This window comes from Taudactylus pleione, unplaced genomic scaffold (genome assembly GCF_031769625.1).
Source record: "Taudactylus pleione unplaced genomic scaffold, aTauple2 ptg000522l, whole genome shotgun sequence".
NCBI classification, from domain to species: Eukaryota; Metazoa; Chordata; class Amphibia; order Anura; family Myobatrachidae; genus Taudactylus; species Taudactylus pleione.
In genome coordinates, this window is record NW_028284924.1 from 4,450,199 (window position 1) to 4,472,555 (window position 22,357).

General features: G+C 42.1%; 1 protein-coding gene across 1 annotated transcript in view; it reads right to left on the minus strand.

Annotated features, from left to right (window-relative positions):
- The window catches only part of LOC148501292 (lutropin-choriogonadotropic hormone receptor-like), a 216,859-nt gene that overhangs the window by 49,389 nt on the left and 145,113 nt on the right, over positions 1-22,357 (minus strand). The window contains exons 7-9 of the mRNA XM_088450689.1: positions 14,665-14,733; positions 13,039-13,113; positions 4,233-4,418 (exon numbers count right to left, since the gene is read on the minus strand). Coding sequence (XP_088306815.1) covers positions 4,233-4,418; positions 13,039-13,113; positions 14,665-14,733 — 330 coding nt within the window. The remainder of the gene's footprint in view (positions 1-4,232; positions 4,419-13,038; positions 13,114-14,664; positions 14,734-22,357) is intronic.

The window sequence follows — 22,357 nt, forward strand, 5'->3', positions numbered from 1 at the left end:
AACCATCGCTAAGTGAGTGACAGGAAGTCAGCGTTTCGGTGTGGTAACGTGGGGGTGGTCAGAAATACTCAGGAGTGCCTGTCCGTTGGGACGCCCAGTGGCGGAACTCCCGGAGACAATGGAGTCATTTGCCGCCGGGCGTCAGCCCTGAAGGGGGCACCTGGCTCCATTGTCCCCGGGAGCTGCATGGAGAAGGAGCGCCGCTGATCGGCGCTCCACCTCCATTGGCGTAACTGTGGAGGGTGCAAGGTGCACCCTCCATTTGCCGGGCTCCCGCTGAGTGTGTTACCAGCGGGCGCCCGGCCCCTATTCAAACACCCGGCGGCAGCCGGAGGACGGAGTTCCCTCCGTCTTCCGGGTCCCGCAGTGTACTATGGGAGTGACGTCATAACGTCACTCCTGTAGTGCCGAGGAGCGGACGCCGGGGACGGAGCTCAGGAGTGAGCTCCGGGTCCCGCAGTGCACTATGGGAGTGAGGTAATGACGTCACTCCCATAGTGCTGAGGAGCGGACGCCGGGGATGGATGGCAGCAGCACTGGAGCGGGGATAAAGGTAAGTGTTTGGGTTTTTTTGTGTGTGTGCGCATGCGCGGTGGGGGCCATCACTACTGGGGGCAACTACAGGGGCTCACTACTGGGGGCAACTACATGGGCCTCACTACTGGGGGTAACTACAGGGGCCTCACTACTGGGGGTAACTACAGGGGCCTCACTACTGGGGGTAACTACAGGGGCCTCACTACTGGGGGTAACTACAGGGGCTCACTATTGGGGGCAACTACAGGGGGCAACTACAGGGGCATCACTACTGGGGGCAACTACAGGGGCCTCACTACTGGGGGCAACTACAGGGGGCTCACTACTGGGGGCCTCACTACTGGGGGCTCACTACTGGAGGTACTGCATAGGGGGACCATTACTGGGGAGCACTACATAGGTGGGCACTGCATAGGGGGACTACTACTGGGGGCATTATATAATAGGAACTGCATAAGGGGGCTGCGGCAGCTGGGGCTGGCATAGGTCTTGGGGGGTGGTACATTTTAGTTTTGGGCGGGGGCACCAACATTTATCTTGCCTCCGGGCACCTGGGATGAAGTTACGCCACTGGGGATGCCGTTTCATGGGAGTGCATAATTTAGCCATTGCGTTTGCGAGACCCCTCTGCATGCGAGGAGAGCTGCAGTATATAAGGCAGGTCAGACCTGACGCAATGGCCGCAAGGCTTCCCAATCTGTGTTGATGTTACCAATGTGTATGCAGGTAAGCAATGTTGGAGCCAGATGAGAAGGCAGCAGTGGGCGTCCTTATTCCTGCGTAAGCTTTTCAACTATTAGCATATTTTCACAGCTGCATTCCGTGTGAAATCGCAGCTGCAAACGTATTAGTATCCGCTGCTAAATCAGCCCCATAGAACCCACATTATACATAGTTTATACATACATATCTTTATTTGGGGCCGGGAAGCCGTCTGACTAAATCCCGGTGTTGAAATCCCGATTTGGGACTAAAAATAGGCGGTGAAATCTCGACGCCTATTTTTATCCCGACAGACGGCTTCCCGAACGCAGGTAAGCCGGCTACTGTTAGCTCTTAGCCCCGGGGGGGTTAGGTTTAGGCACCCCTGGGGGGGGGAGTTAGGGTTAGGCACCTCCTGGGGAGGGTTAGGATTAGCCTGTGGAGAGGGGAGAGTTAGTCACTATGGGGGGAGGTTAGGGGCAGGCACCCCCCTGGGAGGGTTAGGTTTTGGGTGCGGGAAAGGGGGAGGGGGAGTTAGGGTTAGTCACCACCAAGGGAGGGTTAGGGGGGGAGAGGGTTAGCTTACTTACCTTCTTACCTTAGCCATCTGGATTCTTCATGTTCGGGCTTCCAGCGTCGGTATTTTACCCAGTGGCTATTCATCCGCTGGGACTTCATAACCAACCCCTTTATTTTACCTAAACTAGCAACAATCGTAAAATATGCTTACTGTAAATGATGGGTGCTAATAGCAGGGCAAAATGAATATGTAAATATGTATACCTATACCAGGCTTGCCTACCCTCTCAATTTGGCCGGGAGCCTCCCGATTTTCGGTTGCTGCTCCCGGCCCCCCGGAAAGGCAGGCAAGCCTCCCGGAAGCCTCCGACCCTCCTGTCCTCCCCCCTGAAAAGATTAGAAACCCCCACAGCAGGGGAGCCGGTGACGTGATTCGCGCTGAATCGCGTCATCGCGGCCCCGCCCCCTGCTTCACACTGCCGAAAATAATGGCATTGTGAAGAGGGGCGGAGCCACGATGACACGATCGTGCGGCTCCGCCCCCGGCCCCACCCCCAATGTACCACCAACTGGCTGGCCCGCCCTTGGCTCTGCCTCCGTCCCCCCGCTGTTAGTCAACAATCAGCTCCCTCCCGGAAGGCTGGAGCTGATTGTCGGCAAGTATGACCTATACCTGTCCCATGTTTCAATGATTTGTCCCTGGAAATTTGTAGTCTTTCAAAATGTCCCTATTTTTCTATATTTACTGTTAAGTTAATCATTAGTGAAACAGAACCTTTCAATAGCAGCAAAAGTATTTTCCAATGCATTTCCGTAAAGTTGGCAAGATGGGGATTGTAGAGTGCAGGTTCCGCCAAGACATTATCAGGTGCTCAGATGCCCGGGCTCAGCAGTAAGATGTGCCTGGAAACTAGATGTAGATTGTTGCCAAGTACGTATGTGGAACTCTGACAACATGCAGCTCACATTAGTACTGTAGACCAGAGGTTCTCAAACTCCGTCATTACAGTCCAGGTTTTAAGGATATCCATGCTTGAGTCCAGATAGTTAAATCAAATTAACTAAGGTACCTGTGCTCAAGCATAGATACCCTTGGAACGTGGAATTTAATGCCAGACTTTGGGAACTTCTGCTGTAGACAAACTGTATGCTGGAAAGCCAAATCAGCATGACGTTATGTGTTTATCATACAGGAGTCTGTCAAACTTCATTAATTTGTCTTCAGCGTTAAATGCACACAATATGAAGTGGAATTAATATACAATAGTCTTTATAAATGTCTCACAAATGACACCTTGTACTGACCTGTTAATTTCTCCCTTATATTGTATGACTGTCGCTCTACATGCTCCGCCGATTATCTCTACCCCTGTTCCTGCTAAGCACCCCCCTTCCCTCCCCTAAATCATAAAGAGATGAGGACATTAATATTTCTACTGAGTGTCCTTGTTGTGTTGTAATTTCTCTTACACAATAATATCATACAGTAAGTGCCACTTTTACAAAATCATAAACAGAGTCCCAACCCGTGTGTTGCCACTTGCTGCAAGTTTACATGACTGCATAACTCAAATATCTTTTCCCCTCAAAATGTTCTTCTTCTTCGCAGAATTATAACTAGAAGTGGCAAAGCTATGTTGTAGCGTATACTGATAGCTGGGGCTTGTGGCATTTGTACATCCGAGTTTGTGTTAAAACTGCTCTGACACAAGCAGCCTTGGCTGTTCCTCACATTACGTTCCCTTGTACTTTACCTGGGACTTTAATCACGCGGGAATTGGTATTACCCATATATAAAGTCGCAGCTTAGTGTCAGTGTGAGCGGCTTTTCTCTGCGCCTGTGACACAACTAAGATGCTAAACTGAAAAATAAAAAATGGTACGCTACTCGTCTTCTATCGCCAACCGTATGGCGCAATGGCGCTCATTGTAGGAGGACAGATCTGTATGCTACATTTATTACCATGACAATAAAAACTAAATAAAATCTTTAAGTCGGACTAGGCCAATTCACACTAGTTATTATTTAAGCAGACAAGTACGTACACTATACCAGGTGTGGTGTGGCCATGTAGCCAGTGAGAAGAATTATCCATAATTACTGGGGTATTTATGGATACACCAGTATTTATGGATGTAAAATACAACAATTCCATCAGCAGAATTCCAACAACATGGAGAAAGCATTATTTACTGAACTCAAGCACTTACGGGGGTAATGTATCAAGTAAAGAGTGGACATGGGAAGTGGGGTTGGGAATAGCCCATAGCAATCAAGCAGCTTCGAGGTAGCATTTATCAGGTACATTCTATAAAATGATAAGTGGAATCTAATGCTCTGCGTCCATCACTGTCATAGAATTGCAGCCTATAAGTTTAAATAACTGAAGGTGAATATCGGATTGGCTGACTTGCCAGGAGACCTCATGAAGCTCTTTCATGAAAAAGTTTAAAGTAGAAAATGTCACACTTACTCTTTCGATCTCATGTTAATGAAAGCACAACAGTGACTGGGGTAGGTTAGCTCAGCCTTCACCAAATTCACAAGTTTGTCCAGAGCCGGTAACTTCTTCAGATAATAAGATTTTTTTGCGACCAAGACCTGGATAAATTCCAGCCCATGGATGGGTAAATGCTCTAAAGCTGTTGATGTTATGTCTCTAAAAAAAAAAAAAAAAACATACAGGAGATCATGTACAAAGCACAAAATTTTCACTGCGCAATGCAAAAATCAGCTTTGTTCCCAGTGTGGGCATCAGTTTGCTCAAGAGCACCTAGACGTCCGCCAAAGTATGGTTCGTGGGGGCGATTCAATTCAACGCGAATTGAATAGTGCCTCCCGGAGCTATTCAATTCAGTGCACTGTGTGGTCAGAGAATGCTGGTCATCGCACCTTAACAAGGGTGTCAAGGCGCGGTAACTGGCATTCTATGACCAAAGTGCTGGGCGCGCGGCTGTTAGCGCCGCGCTAAGCAGAAAAACAGCTGCGCACCCGGCACTTTGGTCGGAATTCTCCTCGCATCCCCAGGGGGGGTGAGAAAAAATCCTTAGTACGCCCAATCAGCGTGGTGTATTGAATAGCTTCGGGAGCTCCCTCCCGCAGCTATTCAACATCGCGTTGAATTGAATCGCCCCCTTGGTGGAGCAAGATGGCAGCACTTATGGAGGAACAGGAAGACTAAATAGGCCAATGGGAGGAGTTCAATGAATTGAGAATATTCTACACTTCTCCTCTTGGATTTCCTTTTGAGGAACAAGCTTATTGAAGGCAGAGGTGGAGGGCATGCACAGTCATTTGCCCTCTGCAAATCGACTTTCATTTTGCATCCGCTAAAGTTGATGGTCTTTGATTCTTGGACTATGTATTCAATTGGCTGGGCAATTATTTGCTTCCATATTGCATTTTGCAGAGAAGCACTATTCTAGGTACACTGAGAGGAATGTTATAAGCTTCTCACACAAAAATGACATAAGGACATTACCTCCTCACTCCTTATTCATTTATTTTCATTAAGCAGCACAATTATACAGTTTTTGTGTAGAAAATGCTCCTTCACAAATGTCTCTGCTGTCATGTATTTCATTATTATTTTTTTCTTTTAAATTGTGAAAATGTTCTCCTGCAATGATGTCACTGTATAATGGTGCCACACAAATATTTTACTATTTTTTTTAAAAGAAATGTGTTAGTGAAGGGACTTTTTCAAAGATTTCCCCCTTCAGGACTGGCCTCCCACACAATGCTCCCATACCAGGCCTTGCCAAGCGGAATCGTTAGGCATGCTCATAAAGAGGGCACTGGTAGTTACCTCAGTTTGCAGCCTGTGGGGGAGATGTACTAAGAGGTGGAGAGAGAGAAAGTACCAACCAAAGAGCTCCTGACAGTTAGGAGCTGATTGGTACTTTAGCTCTGTCCAATTTATCTCTCTCCATGGCTTAAGGCCCCCATACATCAGCAATCTCAAAACTACAATTGAACAATTTGAAGATTTATTGCCCGATTTTAGGATTTCCCAATCTAGCAATCTGCGCCCATACATTACAGATGTGTTTCAGTGATTTGCAGAACATTTTCAGCAAACGCAGATTTAACCAATCTTGAAAGGCCCATCATTTTACTAGTGACGGCCTGCCAATCTGCTGATCTTCTCCATACACTAGCTATCTACAGCGCCAATCGTTCTGTTAAATCCAACATGTTGAACAAACTTATTAAACAATTCCAATAACTTTTTAGTTGAAATCTGCGATCTGTGAAGCCCATACATTGCAGATATTTTTATACAATCATCTGCAAATTGCAGAATTGCCACAATCCATTGCTGATGTATGGGGGCCTTTAGTGAATAGACCCCTGTGTCTGGTTGCCATGGAGGGACACAGAACACAACTTTACGCCACAGAAGAGGATCACTGAGGAAGGTGAGTAAACATTTTTTAAAGCCCCCTTCAACCACATAATATATAAAATAATAACATATTTGTGTGCTGAAACATTGGGCAGTTGAACATTGTTAAATATATATATATATATATACACATCAATATAAAATTAATATAAAGTGTAAAACGGTACTGTACTCTGTCAGTGTATGTTAAATAAAATACCAAGCGCTATTACACTAGTAATTAAATAATGGACTGTTTGAAAATTAAATGTTACACATTTTTTTAAATCTAAGGGCCTGATTCAGAGCCGAACGCTCTGACCAGAGCGCTCGCTCTGAATCAGGGCCCTCCTCCATGAAAATGGAGCGGCCTCCTGGTCGCTTGCATAGCTGTGGGTGACCACCCACAGCATATGCGAGCGTCCACGATGATGGTCGCGATGGTCTTTACCATCGCGACCATCGGGCTTGCGACGGAGACCCTGCGGTAGGGTCTCGCTGCCGCAAGCCCTGGAGTGATTTTGGCTCTATCAGAGCCAAAATCACTCCCACTGACATCACTAGTGATGTCAGTGGGGCCGGCTTCAGACGGTAGGCGTTCCCATGGGTACGCCTCTGTCTGGCAGGCATGCCCCCGGCACGCCCACCAAAGGGGGCGTGCTGTCAATCAACATCGACAGCACGCCCCCTTTGGTGCGAGACCCGGAGCGATGGAGAGCCCGTCGCTCGCCGGGTCTCGCGCATGCGCACGACGGAGCTCCCTCCGTCGTGCGCATGCACAGTGGGGGAACATCGACCCGCTTGCGAGCGTCCTGCGCTCGCTAGCTGGTCTGAATGACCCCCTAAGCACATTCACATCTCTGCTCCTGTGGAAGCTGGATGATGATAGCCTGGTGACACACCTTGAGCTTCTAAATTTGGACTCTTGTGATCTACTGGACTTACATTGGACTTTACAGCTCTCCCTGGAATAATTTGCAGCGTTTAAGGACTACAGCACATGTTTCTGCATGACTGGATGCTAAAGGGACTGCTTTGGACACACAGGTCCAGGGAATAACACCTTGCTGCTTAGGACACAGAGAGAGTCCTAATACCATCATTTATGACACAAAAATCCATTTGTCAATATATTTTTTTATTATATATTTTTTATGTTTATTTGAACCTGTGGTGATTAATTCATTATAGTTTTTTTATGTGAATGTATTTAGATTTAAACTTTGTATAAATGTGTAACATTTCATTTTCAAACATCCATTTAATTACTAGTGTAATAGCGCTGGTATGTTATTTATTTCTTGAAACTTGATGGGGCTTACAACCCTGTTACCAGCGGCTTTGTGACAGCACGTTAGATTATTTGTATACTTTTTTTTAGTGTATGTTAAATGGTGGCCTTTAGGAAAAGCTAATTTTCTGTGTCCTAATTTTCATTGTTCTATTAATAATCGTTTCCCTATATTTAAATATCCACCATACTTTTTGCTGGCGGTACTCAGGGGTATGCAGTACCAACCCCTTTTTGTTTTATGTAATTTTTAAAACTTATAACTAGTTCCAGAAACAAAAAGTAATCTGTGAAATTATTTAATTAATGAATAAAATAAGGGTCTGAACACTTTTTCAGATTGTGGAAGCTACTATAAATCTTGTTATCAACTTTAGGTGAGTACCAGCATCTTCTTTCTAAGTAACCTGCACCTCTTCTTATAGGAAAACCGCACTAACCATACCGATCACTCGTCTAAAACAAAAATTGCATTATCGGAAAGGGCGAAAAAAAATAATAAATGGCACTGAAAACTCTCTCCCCTCACTGGGGGCTGTTCCCATCCTGGTGTTACGTCATTGCCTTGGCTGGAAGCCGGGGGTCAGCTTGTAGGAGTGATGACCTATAATAAGCCACAAGCATGCAGATTGGAGTCTTCTAATGACCCTCTCATCCATATCAGTGGCCATTTTAAAGTAATGAACTGTAAAATATTTGCGAGTGCTACACTGAAGAAACAGGGTAAATATTTCAGGAGCTCCCTGGCCCTCCACAAAGGGGAAAAGTCAAATCCATGAAAATTGGCTAATGAATTGGTAATGTTATATAATAGCAGTGGATAAAGTTTGACCTCTTAAAACAAAAAGAAAATACACCAGCGCTTCACATAAACCACTATAGGCTGCAAAAAACTACATAAGAGTGGTCTCTTTCACTCCAAAATCAACATTACAATAAACAAAGGTATAGTTCTTGTGCCACTAGATGGGGTCAATAAAGTTCATATATCAAGAAAAAGGTTAAGAGGAGTTTATATTCCTACGAATTGTCCACCAACTCCAGTCAATAATAGTCCTTGTACAGTTCTTTGTCTCAGATCTACTTATAGACAGGGATAATACTCTCAGAGGTATTTCCAAAGATCATATGAAAGAGAAGAAAATATAGTTCCACATAGTGAAATACTTCATGGTAATTTTTATTCCAACAGACAAATGTATATAAAATAAAACAGAAACACAATCCACAGGATATAAGGTAAATGAAGCTGTGTACCATGTAATAGGGGTGCAGTCTCCTAACACCCAAGCAAGCATAGGATGGAAATTCCCACAAAGTCTTCCGGGAACGACTTGTGGACTTGCTGCAGTCTAGGAAGCGTCCCCCCACGGTACCTGCCACACACCAATGCGTTTCGACTCAGAAATAATCAGAGTCTTCCTTAGGGTATGTGTATACTATGTGCCCATCACTTATATCCCCCTTATTGGTTCCTCATTGGTCCACCAATTAATTAGTAATTCTCCCATAAATATCTTATTGCACATCAATCCTCATACCATAAACAGTGTATCCCTTCCTAATGAACATACCAATATTTCTTCCACTACGTTGCTGTCACTAATTTCATATAAAACAGACAAATGTTTTAAATTGCGTTCCACGTCTGGAACGCAAAGAACGTCCTGTACCATTACTTCCTACCGGCAGCCGACAACCGGTTTTGACGTCTCGTATTTGCTTGACGTACATCCACCTGACTAACACCCAACATACAGTAGCCATGGTGATGACGTCAACGTGATGATAGCACATGACGTCAAGGTTGTCTGACGCTCATCCGCTCAAGCTAATCTTGCCAGAGACAAACATGATCGCGCCCTCCACGTGACAACTACACGTCATGTCTAGAATCCCAAATGCTTTCCCATTGACACCCATATGCTTTTTCTTTGGAACGCAGCCACACAGACCACTTCCGGTGCTGCGTTCCACATGAAAAGGCACAACCACAATAATGTATGAGTCATATGTCTATATATATATATATATATATATATATAAACATAAAGGTATACAGAAATGCACAATGGCAGCTCCCACAGGATATGCATAAAAATAAATACATATATACACCCAAGATGATAAAAATACATAAATACACCCAAGATGATAAAAACATATGAAAGAGTATATACATGGATATAAAAGGAGGAAGGTATCTAATAAATAGAGTCTAATAAAAAGGCATAATAAAAAATAGAGTACAGGTTGAGTCTCCCATATCCAAAATGCTTGGGACCAGGGGTATTTTGGATAACAGAATATTCTGTATTTTGGAATAATTGCATACCATAATGAAATATTTGGGGAATAGGACCCCACTATACACACAGAATGCATTTATGTGCAGAATGCATCTAAATCTGTGCAAATCTGTGCATCTTATACACACAGCCTGCAGGTAATTCTATACAATATTTTCAATAATTTTGTGGCTCAAACAAAGTTGTGTACATACATGAAATTCAGTTATGTTTCATATACACCCTATACACACAGCCTGAAGGTAATTTTATACAATATTTGTAACAATTTGTGCCTTAGACAAAGTTTGTGTACATTGAACCATCAAAAATCAAAGGTTTCATTATCTCAGTCAAGCCAAAATTTTTCCGTATTTCGGAATATTTGGATATGGGAGACTCAACCTATATAATAAAAGGGCAAAATAAAAAAAAAATATATAAAACCATATATATATATATAAAAAGTATATATATCTACAGGAACCATTTAAGCTCGAAATCGATGTTCATCCCATTAGGAGATAAAGTGCATAAATAATAAATCCACTTCATCTCCACCTTAGCCAAGTTTTCCCCTATATTCTTCTTTCTCCAATGATTGATAACTTGGTTAATGCCTAAGACCAGCTTTAAACTTTTGCTAGAACATTCATGAGATTCTTTAAAGTGATTGGAGACTGAATGTTTCTCAAACCCTTTCTTTATATTTCTCAAGTGTTCTCCCCAACATTCCTTTAGTGGTCTAGAAGTATGACCAACATATTGGAGGCCACACTGACACTCCAAGAGATATATACAATGTTTACTATTACAAGTAATGAAGTCTTTAATTTCATACTTGACTTTAGTGACATTAGAAGTAAAAGTTTCTATTTTACTTTGTTGTGTTTTGTGGTTTTTACACATCAGGCAAGGTCCACTGCTATGGAACCCTGTCGTTTTAATTCTACCCACTCTTTTTGGTGGCACTGCGCTCTTAACCAGCTTATTTTTAATGTTCGGTGCCCTTCTATACACAAACTTGGGCTTTTTAGATATAATGGATTTTAACACTGTATCCTTTCCCAATAGATGCCAGTGCCTCCTAATTATTCTCTCCACCTCCTTGTACTGGCTACTAAATGTAGTGATAAATGGTAATTCCCATTTGTCTCCCAACTTTTTTTCTTTTTCGTTGGTCTGTAATAACTCTTCTCTATTGACCTCTATCATCTCTTTAATGGGGCCTTCTACATTCGAACATTTATAACCTTTAGAGAAAAATTGACATTTAAGAACTTGACTGTTCCTTGAAAACATCTAAATCTGTGCAATTCCGACGGACCCTTCTCTCTTGTCCTTTCGGAATATTCTTGAGCCATAATGGATGGTGATATAGGCATTACTATCCATTAGTTTATTAAACGTTTTAGTTTTTAAAACTTTTTCCTCCACATATAAGACCAGATCTAAAAAAATTCACACTGAGTTTGCTAATATTAAAAGTAAGTACAATGTTGAAAATATTATTATTTAGGTTATCACAAAAAACCTTTAAATCCATTTCACTACCTCGCCATATGAATAAAATGTCGTCTATATAACGATACCAATTCACAATACATGTGGCGAAAATGTTATTCTCTCAAATTTTTGGGGCCTCCCAATACCCCATGAACAGGTTTGCATATGATGGGGCAAAATGAGTACCCATGGCAGTACCCTTACATTGTTCATAAAACTTCCCACTGTGCCAGAAAAAATTATTAAGAATAAAATGAATGCCCTCAATTTAAAAATTAACCTTCTCATTCTCCAAGTTCCCAGTGTTTAAAAAGTGTTTCGTAGCCTCCAACCCTTGGGAATGTTCAATAATAGTGTACAGACTACTCACGTCTGCAGTGACTAAAATGTAGTCATCTTCCCAATTAATATCTTTCAATTTTTTCAAAGCATCACTAGTATCCTTGAAGTATGAATCAAGTTTCACTACCTCGGTTTGTAGATGATAATCAATATAGTGGGTGTTGGGTGTTAGTCAGGTGGATGTACATTAAGCAAATACGTGACGTCAAAACCGGATGTCGGCTGCCGGTAGGAAGTAATGGTACAGGAAGTACTTTGCGTTCCAGACATGGAACGCAATTGAAAACATTTGTCTGTTTTATATGAAATTAGTGACGGCAACGTAGTGGAAAAAATATTGGTATGTTCATTAGGAAGGGATACACTGTTTATGGTATGAGGATTGATGTGCAATAAGATATTTATGGGAGAATTACTAATTAATTGGTGGACCAATGAGGAACCAATAAGGGGGATATAAGTGATAGGCACATAGTATACACATACCCTAAGGAAGACTGATTATTTCTGAGTTGAAACACATTGGTGTGTGGCAGGTACCGTGGGGGGATTCTTCCTAGACTGCAGCAAGTCCACAAGTCATTCCCGGAAGACTTTGTGGGAATTTCCATCCTATGCTTGCTTGGGTGTTAGGAGACTGCACCCCTATTACACGGTACACAGCTTCATTTGCCTTATATCCTGTGGATTGTGTTTCTGTTTTATTTTATATACATTTGTCTGTTGGAATAAAAATTACCTTGAAGTATTTCACTATGTGGAACTATATTTTCTTCTCATTCATATGATCTTTGGAAATACCTCTGAGAGTATTATCCCTGTCTATAAGAAGATCTGAGACAAGAGAACTGTACAAGGACTATTATTGACTGGAGTTGCTGGATAATTCGTAGAATTATAAATTCCTCTTAACCTTTTTCTTGATATATGAACATTTATTGACCCCATCTAGTGGCGCAAGAACTATACCTTTGTTTAAAGTCTGACCTCTGTTTTTTTTGCTCCTCAATGACATGACAGATCTCCAGGATGCTGGCTGGCTGTTCTTGTCTCACTATTCTGTAGTGTATGTCACAGCAACTATAATTAAATACAATACTGTTGTGTACCATTATGATACAGTATAGTGCACAATACCTAGGCAGAGACAGCCAGCAGGACCTTTTAGATACGAGTTACATCGAATATTAGTTAGGCAGAAAAGAGTCGTAAGTCCTCTGGTAATAACTGTTGAGGCCAGCACCAGTACAGGTACGTACGGAGGCCCAATTCAATAATAAATAGCATCTTCAATGTATGGTGCAGGGAGAAAAGTTATTTTTTTAATGAGAGTTACATTAACTAAAACTGCAATTAACACTATTACATTTTGAATGGAAAATCAACGGGAAAACTTGCATAAATTAAATGGTACTGATATGTTATTGGGGCGTGGGGGTTATGAAATAATTATTGTTATACTTACAAACGATTTGGTCCAGTAGCTCCCTTTAAGGCATCGTTATGAAAACGTTGTAGATTCTTGTTGTCATTAAGTAACCTGCATACAACATATATTATTTTCTCACTAAAAAATTCCAGTTGTAAGCAAGTAAAGAGGAGCAACTGATTAGCAGCGCCTGGCTGGGGTGACCTTCATTAATGATACAGTAGCATAAAGGGTGTACTTACTTTTTCACACATGGCTTCTTCATCTTGGCTTATGTTTTTTTTTTTGTTGAATAAACAATGACAAAGTACAATCTGTTATGAGGATTAGAGTTATCAAATTTTAGGACTTAGTGGTGATTAGATGTTTGTTCATTTCGGACATGATATTGAGTCTGACTAAAACTGATGGGTTTTGCGTGAAGCCGTGGTAGCCTGATTTATTAGGGTAATGCGAGATTCTGTTCATCGAACCCATACATCTTCATTTGGGAAACCGCGCAACCGTCATCATTAGTATTTGCGCTTCCACCAGACCCATGCTAGCGGCAAGAGATGTGTCAGTAACAGGCTGCCCTTCCCCGTAAGCAGCATTCAGAACCACAAAAAGTTTTAGCTACACGCCCTGACACTCCCACGAGACAGATCTCTTGCCTCCCAGCATCAGCCCAATTCACGCAAAGCAGAAATCCGTCCAACTCAGAATTGATTGTAGACGCGGAAAAATGCGTGAGATAGCTTTTGTGCTGTATGGTAATATTTGCTATTTGCATCTGTAACAGATGATCCGTCCGACTCAGAATCGTTCGTAGGTACGGGAAAACTGCGTGAGATCGCTTCTGCGCTATATGGTAATATTCGCTTTGTGTCCGTAACAGATGATCCATCCGACTCAGAATTGATCGTAGATGCGTGAGATCGCTGCTGCGGGTGCGCTGTATGGTAACCCGTTATTTGCGTCCATAACAGAAGCTATGACCGACTCGGGATCAGGCCCTATGTCCTAATATTTGCGCAAAAGCACAAAATAATTGTCACAATGGATTTCTAACACACAGCAAATTTCCCTTTGCTAATCTATCCTGTACGCTGTGTAATGAATCGAATTGTGTCAGCCTCTTAATAGTAGCACATTTTGTACTGTCCAGGCTATTTAGGGATCATGCGCAGAGCTGTCATAGGTTCAGTACAAGATGTGTCAAAAAGAAGAACTATGAAACCATTGGACGATGATTCCTGTTGACCATGTGTTGACCTTGGAATAGTACACTGTGTCCTTTTGTAAGGGGACTTTTATTTATCTACATTACCTAAGGTCAGATGATGAATGTTCCTGACTTTCTATATTATATTTCTCTATTTTATACATACTGTTTTGCAATTATTTAATTTTTTATTTTGCACAGTAGAGTATATAACAAGGCTCCGGGGGTCTCAGGGTTGGACAGCTAGTGTGATCTGTTTCAGAGCTACGCCCATGTGGCTTAGATGGATGATGCAGACACATACCACCCATCCAATCTCTACTTCCTGAGCTGTATTCCACCCGAAAATAGATAAATAATAAATGTTTCACATATGCAGTGATATATGCAGAATGTTCAAAGCTCACATTTCATAGGCAACCACTGCTAAATGACTTCAAAGACATTATTATACCTACAATTGATCCAGTTTTGTTCCATTGAATGCATAGTTTTGTATTTCTTCAAATCCATTCCTGGAAAGTTTCCTGAAGTGTAGATACATGAGAATGATGGTTAAATTTTTTTTAAGCTTTTGTACAAAGGTCCAGTTTATAAAGTGCCTGAATCTACTGTGGGCAGGATAATTACTCCCTGATAAATACACTATAAAGTGCCTGAATCTACTGTGGGCAGGATAATTTACTCCCTGATAAATACACTATAAAGCACCTGAATCTGCTGTGGGCAGGATAATTACTCCCTGATAAATACACTATAAAGTGCCTGAATCTACTGTGGGCAGGATAATTACTCCCTGATAAATACACTATAAAGTGCCTGAATCTACTGTGGGCAGGATAATTACTCCCTGATAAATACACTATAAAGTGCCTGAATCTACTGTGGGCAGGATAATTACTCCCTGAAAAATACACTATAATGTGCCTGAATCTACTGTGGGCAGGATAATTACTCCCTGATAAATACACTATAATGTGCCTGAATCTACTGTGGGCAAGATAATTACTCAATGATAAAAACACTATAAAGTGCCTGAATCTACTGTGGGCAGGATATTACTCCCTGATAAATACACTATAAAGTGCCTGAATCTACTATGGGCAGGATAATTTACTCCCTGATAAATACACTATAAAGTGCCTGAATCTACTGTGGGCAGGATAATTACTCCCTGATAAATACACTATAAAGTGCCTGAATCTACTGTGGGCAGGATAATTACTCCTTGCTAAATACACTATAAAGTGCCTGAATCTACTGTGGGCAGGATAATTACTCCCTGATAAATACACTATAAAGTGCCTGAATCTACTGTCTGCAGGATAATTACTCCCTGATAAATACACTATAACGTGCCTGAATCTACTGTGGGCAGGATAATTACTCCTGGCTAAATACACTATAAAGTGCCTAAATCTACTGTGGGCAGGATAATTACTCCCTGATAAATACACAACAGTATAACCTTGTAATTGAAGGGGTTGGTATACAGTATTATGTTAAAGTCTTAATTACACTCCACAAACATCATTAGATCATTATTCGCCAGGATCAAACATGTCAGTTGTACTGTACAATGTTGCTTAAAATACAACATCCTTAATTTAATAGTCTTAATCCTAAACCTTATATCTCCTTAATACAAGTCCTCTATCTAAACCCACTCTTAGCTTTAACCAGCAATTTGGTGTCCTCGTGAAATTCAAGCACTGAAACTATAGCTGTCTTGGAGTTATCCACCTCATCCCTCTCCTACAACCACATATCCAGAACCTCTCGCAGTCCTGTCATTTCCATCTCAAAAATATTTCCAAGATCAAACCTTATCTCACCCAGGAATCTACTAAAACCCTCATACACTCTCTGATCATCTCCAGATTGGACTACTGTAACCTCCTCCTATCTGGCCTCCCCAAACTCCATCTCTCTCCTCTCCAGTCTGTCCTCAATGCTGCTGCACAGCTTATCTTCCTCTCCAAACGCTCTACATCTGCCTCCCCTCTCCTACAAGCCCTCCACTGGCTCCCCTTCCCTTTCAGAACCCAATTCAAGGTTCTCACGCTCACTTACAAAGCCCTCACCCAATCTTCTCCCATTTACATCTCTGATCTCATCTCCCTTCACTCCTGCACGCCCTCTTTGTTCAACTAATGCCAACTGCTTACTTTCTCCCACTCCCGCCTCCAAGGTTTTGCCCGCGCTGCTCCCCCACTTTGGAACTCTCTCCCTCTCCCCATCAGACTCTCCACCTCTCTACAATCATTGAAACGGGCTCTCAAGACCCACTACTTCATTAAAGCCTTCCAGCTCTCATCCTAACTTGCTGCTACATGCTCCTTCCTCCCCGTCTACCCCATCTGTGTCATACCTGTTTGTCTGCCCCTCCCTATTAGAATGTAAGCTCTCACGAACAGGGCCCTCAACCCTCTTGTGCTTCTCCCTACTTCACTTTCATCTACTTCTTACTTCCCCTCTAGGGCACCTAACACTTGGTTGCTTATGCTCTGCTGCTGATGTGGGTGTTATGGTCGCTAATGTAGCAATGTATATTATCCATGTCCTTTTCCTGCATTGTATTGTAAGTCACTGGCCACCTATTTGTTTATGTACTTTGTAAGGTGCTACGAAACACTTGTGGCTCTATATAAATAAATGATGATAATCCATATCCTAGCAGATATTCTAAGTGTAATCAACCCTCACACAGTGGAAACAGTACAATCTAGTGCCTACATATTATGCAGGGTTTAACAGACAATATTTAACCTTCCACACCTGTGCCGATTCCCTACTGCATGGAGAAACACAGACAAATGAGCCAATTAGGTAACCCGTGAGTGTCACCGGAAAGGATTCTGGCAACTTTGCAGGATGAGTCTGATTTCTGCTCAAAGCCTATGGATGTGCATGCAGACAGTGCTCTGGTTGTAATTTATGGTCCCAGCATGATTGTGCCACCATACTGCCCAATATGCTTATATTTGAGCTATTCTCCATCAAACTCAAGATCCTATAAGTTTGTTATACATTTACAAAGCAGAAAGTGCTGCTAATATGATCTTTGCTCAAGGCCCACTAATATTTTACAGCAACCAGTATCTTTTGTATTATTAATACCAGTCCGTGTTAGTCCTTGGGAAGTGTCTGTCGCAGACTTTTCCACTAATTCTCAAACTTTCCTTCTGTGGTGCCAGGTTATCGCCCATTTGCTAGTCTACTTGCACTTTTACTTAGAGGATCAAATGCATTACTGCCATTTGTACAGGTTTCCCTGTGAGTGCATGCTAGTGTTTTGGCCCTGATTCAGAGTTGTGCGCTATGCCGATATTTTCGCAGTTGAGCTATTATCTGTAAACTGCACGTGCATCTGAGTCCCACTGCTCACAGGTCAAAGTCCATCACTGTAGTCGCAAGCAGTGACATTTTACTTGCAGTGTGATATACAGTTAAGGGCCGTTTGGACACTGAACAAGACCCAATATATGCGACTTGGAGGAGTAGGTTTACAAAAGGGAAAGGGAGGTGTTGTCCTTGGCAACTAACTATTACAGTTCTAGTCATTTCCTAGAATCTACTAAATAAATTATACCTAAAATCTGGTTGCTGTGATCAACACCTCCACTCTTGTTTTTTAGAAGCCTAATGTGGATCTCCTCTTAGTCTCTTCGTCAGGACAACCTTAAAATAGAAACTCGAGTCACAATATGGGAATAGATGTAGGAACCTTGCGGAAACTAAATAAGCACTATTCCAAACCTTCATGTAGGTTTCCATAAATTTAAAATTGGAACTACCTTTGGATATTTGAACAAGTGATTCAGACAGCTATTTGAAAGTTTATGATTTTCCTCACTTTTCTAGGCAAATGTAGGTTTAATGTCTATGTGCAGTGCATTAAAGATTGACTATACCAATGACAATACTACAAATATCCAGTTGACCATGGAAGCATGATCCTCGCCATAAAAGCATCCCTTAACAAAATATAGTATCTGCAAAAGTCAACACTGGGGCCTAATATCTCAGTAGGATACATGATTCCACCGAACAAGGTGAATCTACCATCCCAAAATAGTTGATTCGAACTCAGCCCATCTATACCCACTAAAAAAGTTTTCCATCGAAGATGGCAAGAATGGGTTCTGGGGATCATGCTAAATTATCTGACTTCACCATATATTTCGTCTAGATGGTAGGCTTTGTTGTTTAATAATTACCATCAGATTTTAGGTAAGATACATTAAATACTAAAAGGGTATTCATCTATTTTCCATAGCTGTCCAATTCAGCAGTGGAGCGGGGCTCATTGCCGCCCTGTTCTGGCCCCATCCCTGAAGCTGTGACCTCAAGGGAGGAGGGCGGGACAGTAGAAAAGGAGAACAGCCTGGGTGGTCCAGGCAGCACTAAAGCAGCGCTACTGGCCGCGAGCTGTCATTCCAGGCCCCCTGCTAGCCACAGGGGCCCTGGGGCATAGATGGTGTTGCCCTTTGGGCCCTGGGCAACAGCAACGCTCGCACAGACCTCCCTATGGCCTTGGACCAATAAGGACTTTAGTTATGGGATTGTGTTACAATATAAAAAGCCTCATCTTTCATGAATAAACCTTACTTCTCATCCTAAGATGTCAGTTGGCCCATTTTTAAATTAAATATGTCTGGAAAGTAGATCACTCTTTGCTAATAATGAGAACTAGAAGGTTGCTATAGAACTACAGAAGTCCTGATATCTTTATAGTGTGAATTCTGTTAATTGAAGAAATCTTAAGAGGAGACAGTTACGTTTTTAGTGTTCTGTACAAGGGTGAGCAGTTCTTTTTATACAATGAGTGGAGCGAGTAATATTTAATACAAAAAAGCTACATTCAGTAGTGATCTCTTCACAATGAGCCAAAATTCATTGTTATTAATTGTTTAATGTGAGTGGGGACAAGTAAAAACAATCTCTTGATTTAGAATACTTAAGCTTCAGCCCCCACAACAAAGCAAATGTAATGGTTAGCGTTACTGCCTCACAGCACTGAGGTCATGGGTTCAATTCCCACCACGGCCCTAACTGTGTGGAGTTTATATATTCTCCCTGTGTTTGCGTGGGTTTCCTCCGGGTGCTCCGGTTTCCTCCCACACTCCAAAAATATACTGGTAGGTTAACTGGCTCCCAACACAAATTAACCCTACTGGGTATGTGTGTGCGCATGTGTAGAGAATATAGATTATAAGCTCCGCTAGGGCAGGGACCGATGTGAATGCCCAAAGATTCTCTGTAAAGCGCTGTAGAATATGTGTGCGCTATATAAATAACTGATAATAAATAAATGTATTAAGCAGCAATGTTAAAAATGAGGCATGCCTTAAACCGGCATTCTGCTGTCGGGATTGTGATCGGCTGCCTTGTGGCCGCCGGTCACATAACTACATCACGTTATGGCCCATGCTTTCAAACTGTATCCCTATGATTTTTGGTTGATGATTACTTTAGTGAAACTCAGTATCTTAAGATAGCTTGGGGGTCATTATAGCAAACATAGGGATGAAAAAAAAGTTGATTCTTGGAACCACCAGTAGGGAATCTAAATTCCAGTTTGTTAATTCTAGTTGACCTGACCTTTAGCAAAGTGATGATTTGTAATTAGTAAAAATAATGTTCAATTTTCAGGGTTGATGGTGCACTCCCGTCTGTCTTCTGTAGCTGGTATAGTGGCAGATCTTTCCTCATTCCTGCAATTTTCAGGAATGATAGTGCGTTGTCACCTGCCATCTTCAGGAGTGACTTTCGGTGCTCACCTCCCCCTTTAAGAGCAGACTCTGTATGCTGTCCTCTGTGCTTTGTGGGAAGCAAGCAGAAGAGTTAGTCAAGCAGAGCGGTTGTGAGAAAATCAGTCAACTTTATCCAAGAGCCGTCCTCAGGACCAAAGCCCTTCCAGTTCACCAGGTACTGCTCGCCACTACTAGATCATGGTGGCCCTCTACAGGAAACCAGTCCTTGACCACAAGGTTTAGTATGGATACGTGAAACATTAGGTGGATCTGTAAGGAATTTTCTTCCATATAATTGGTTATAGACTGATATACTTATAGCCCGGTTTGAGTGAGGATACCTTCAGGATGATGATGAGTATGGAGAGTCACACTTTAGCAACCACTGAGAATACCTACCCCATCTCCTTTGGGTTACAAACCCATTTTTGTTAGATCTACTATCTTTAGCCTCTTCTACAGACACTGGAGATTCTGCACTTACATGCCTGCAGAAGGAACCCTAGAAAGTTCAATGAAAAAATGGGTAGACCACTGAGTAGAAATCATGTGTACAGTAGATTGGGATACCTGAGTGGATTCCTGCATCAGGTTCTTTTGTTAGAACTCTGCATCCAATACAAAGGGAGGCATTACTCATAGGAATTGGTTCGCACAGTCTGACCATTTGACTGGGAGTGGCACCCAGACAAGAAATGGATTTAAATTCCCAGTCCCTTGCTGAATGCCCTACAAAAGTTAGCCAGAAACTGTTGACCTGTTTGTACAGCAGATGATCTCCAAGAGAAGACTGTGTAGCTTGAGGGCCTCTTTGGAGAAGATCTGGGATAGATGGAGTGCCAACCGTGTATTTTTTGAAGGCTGTGGACTAGACTTGCTTGTGAGCCACTATCACCAAGTTGATAGTGTTATCTTGTGAGCTGGATAGGTCAGTGATTGAATCCGTGATGTCATGGGACCATTGTCTCTGTGGAATGGGCAATGTTATAAAGAATTTAGAGGACTGGGTCATTGGTACCTTTTTTGTGTGTGCACTGGTAGGGAACGATTGACCAAAGGAGGCAACATTCATCCTTATAGTTGTCCACCAGATGTTGGAATGCCCTTCCAATCATGAGTTGTGTCCTCATTGCAGGAACTTCAGCTGGTAGCCTGGATGAATGAACTTCTTGACTTTTGTGATTTGTACATTTTGGTGAGTGTTGCCACTTGAATTGAATCCTGTCCAACAAATCTAAAAATAGATATCCACTTGATGCCCACAGCCCTACACAACCAGGAGCGCCGAGATTACCCAAGCCTGTTGGAGGGGCCTGGGCCAGCAAGCTGAGAGGGACATATGTCATATGTCCCCCTTTGCAGTGCATGGTGCCGCTTCCCAGTGCACACACATTGTATTTTACATAATTATTTTCTGTCATGGGCGTGGCCGCCAGATTTGGCCATGTCCCCTTCAGTACCCAGGCCCTGAGCTGTCTCAGCAGCCTTGTACACAACTTTATTAAAGCAGTAGCTGGTACTTGTGACCATATATAAGGAGGACAGTTTACAGGTCACAAACATCTCTATATAGTCTTCTACAGGGCAATTAAATCTGAGCAGCTAATTGTGCACAGCTACAAAGTCAATTGACCGATGAGAGGTAACTACTCTTCGATTGTTTACATGAAAAACACTAGCTGTCCACTAAAAAAATGCTGAAACGTGCAACGGTCAGCTACAGCATTCATTCCTTCCAATTGTGTCTGTCGCTCACATGTTCTTCTTTATAGAACTACATTATTGTTGACTATCAAGCAAGTTAATCACTGCTATTGAATCTCTTATATTATTTATTTATATGCATCTAAAGTTAATATTGGGTGGGAGAGGCCGTTTTGTTATGACCATACAATAACAAAAATCAGACACAAAATAAATACTAAGAACACAGGTGCTGATTGTTCCTACCATGCAGCTCCCCATAAGTATTCTGGAATACTACAATTAAATAGAAAACAACAAAAGCACATACAGTAGGGAGCACAATTAAAAATACATTATATGATAATTTTCATAAAAATACTTGTTCACAAACAAAAATTTGATATAAACATAATAAAAAAACACCTATTGTGGCCAATATGTAATAAATATATAGTCCTGAGAACAAAAGAAAGTCCACTTTAAATTAGGAGCTCCGGTATTGTATAGCATTGGTAGGGATCCACATTTATTTTAAAAGATGGCATATGTTCCAATCAGCTACCAAGTCTGTATCAGGTAATCGATCCCTATGGTTGGTGGTGAGCGTGCCTAGGACCTGTTCTCCCACTGTCGCCGCACTGGGACTGCAATCTGTGGGCGACCTCTGCATAAGTGGTGAGCTGACTATATGGTGGGGAGGTTGAGTACA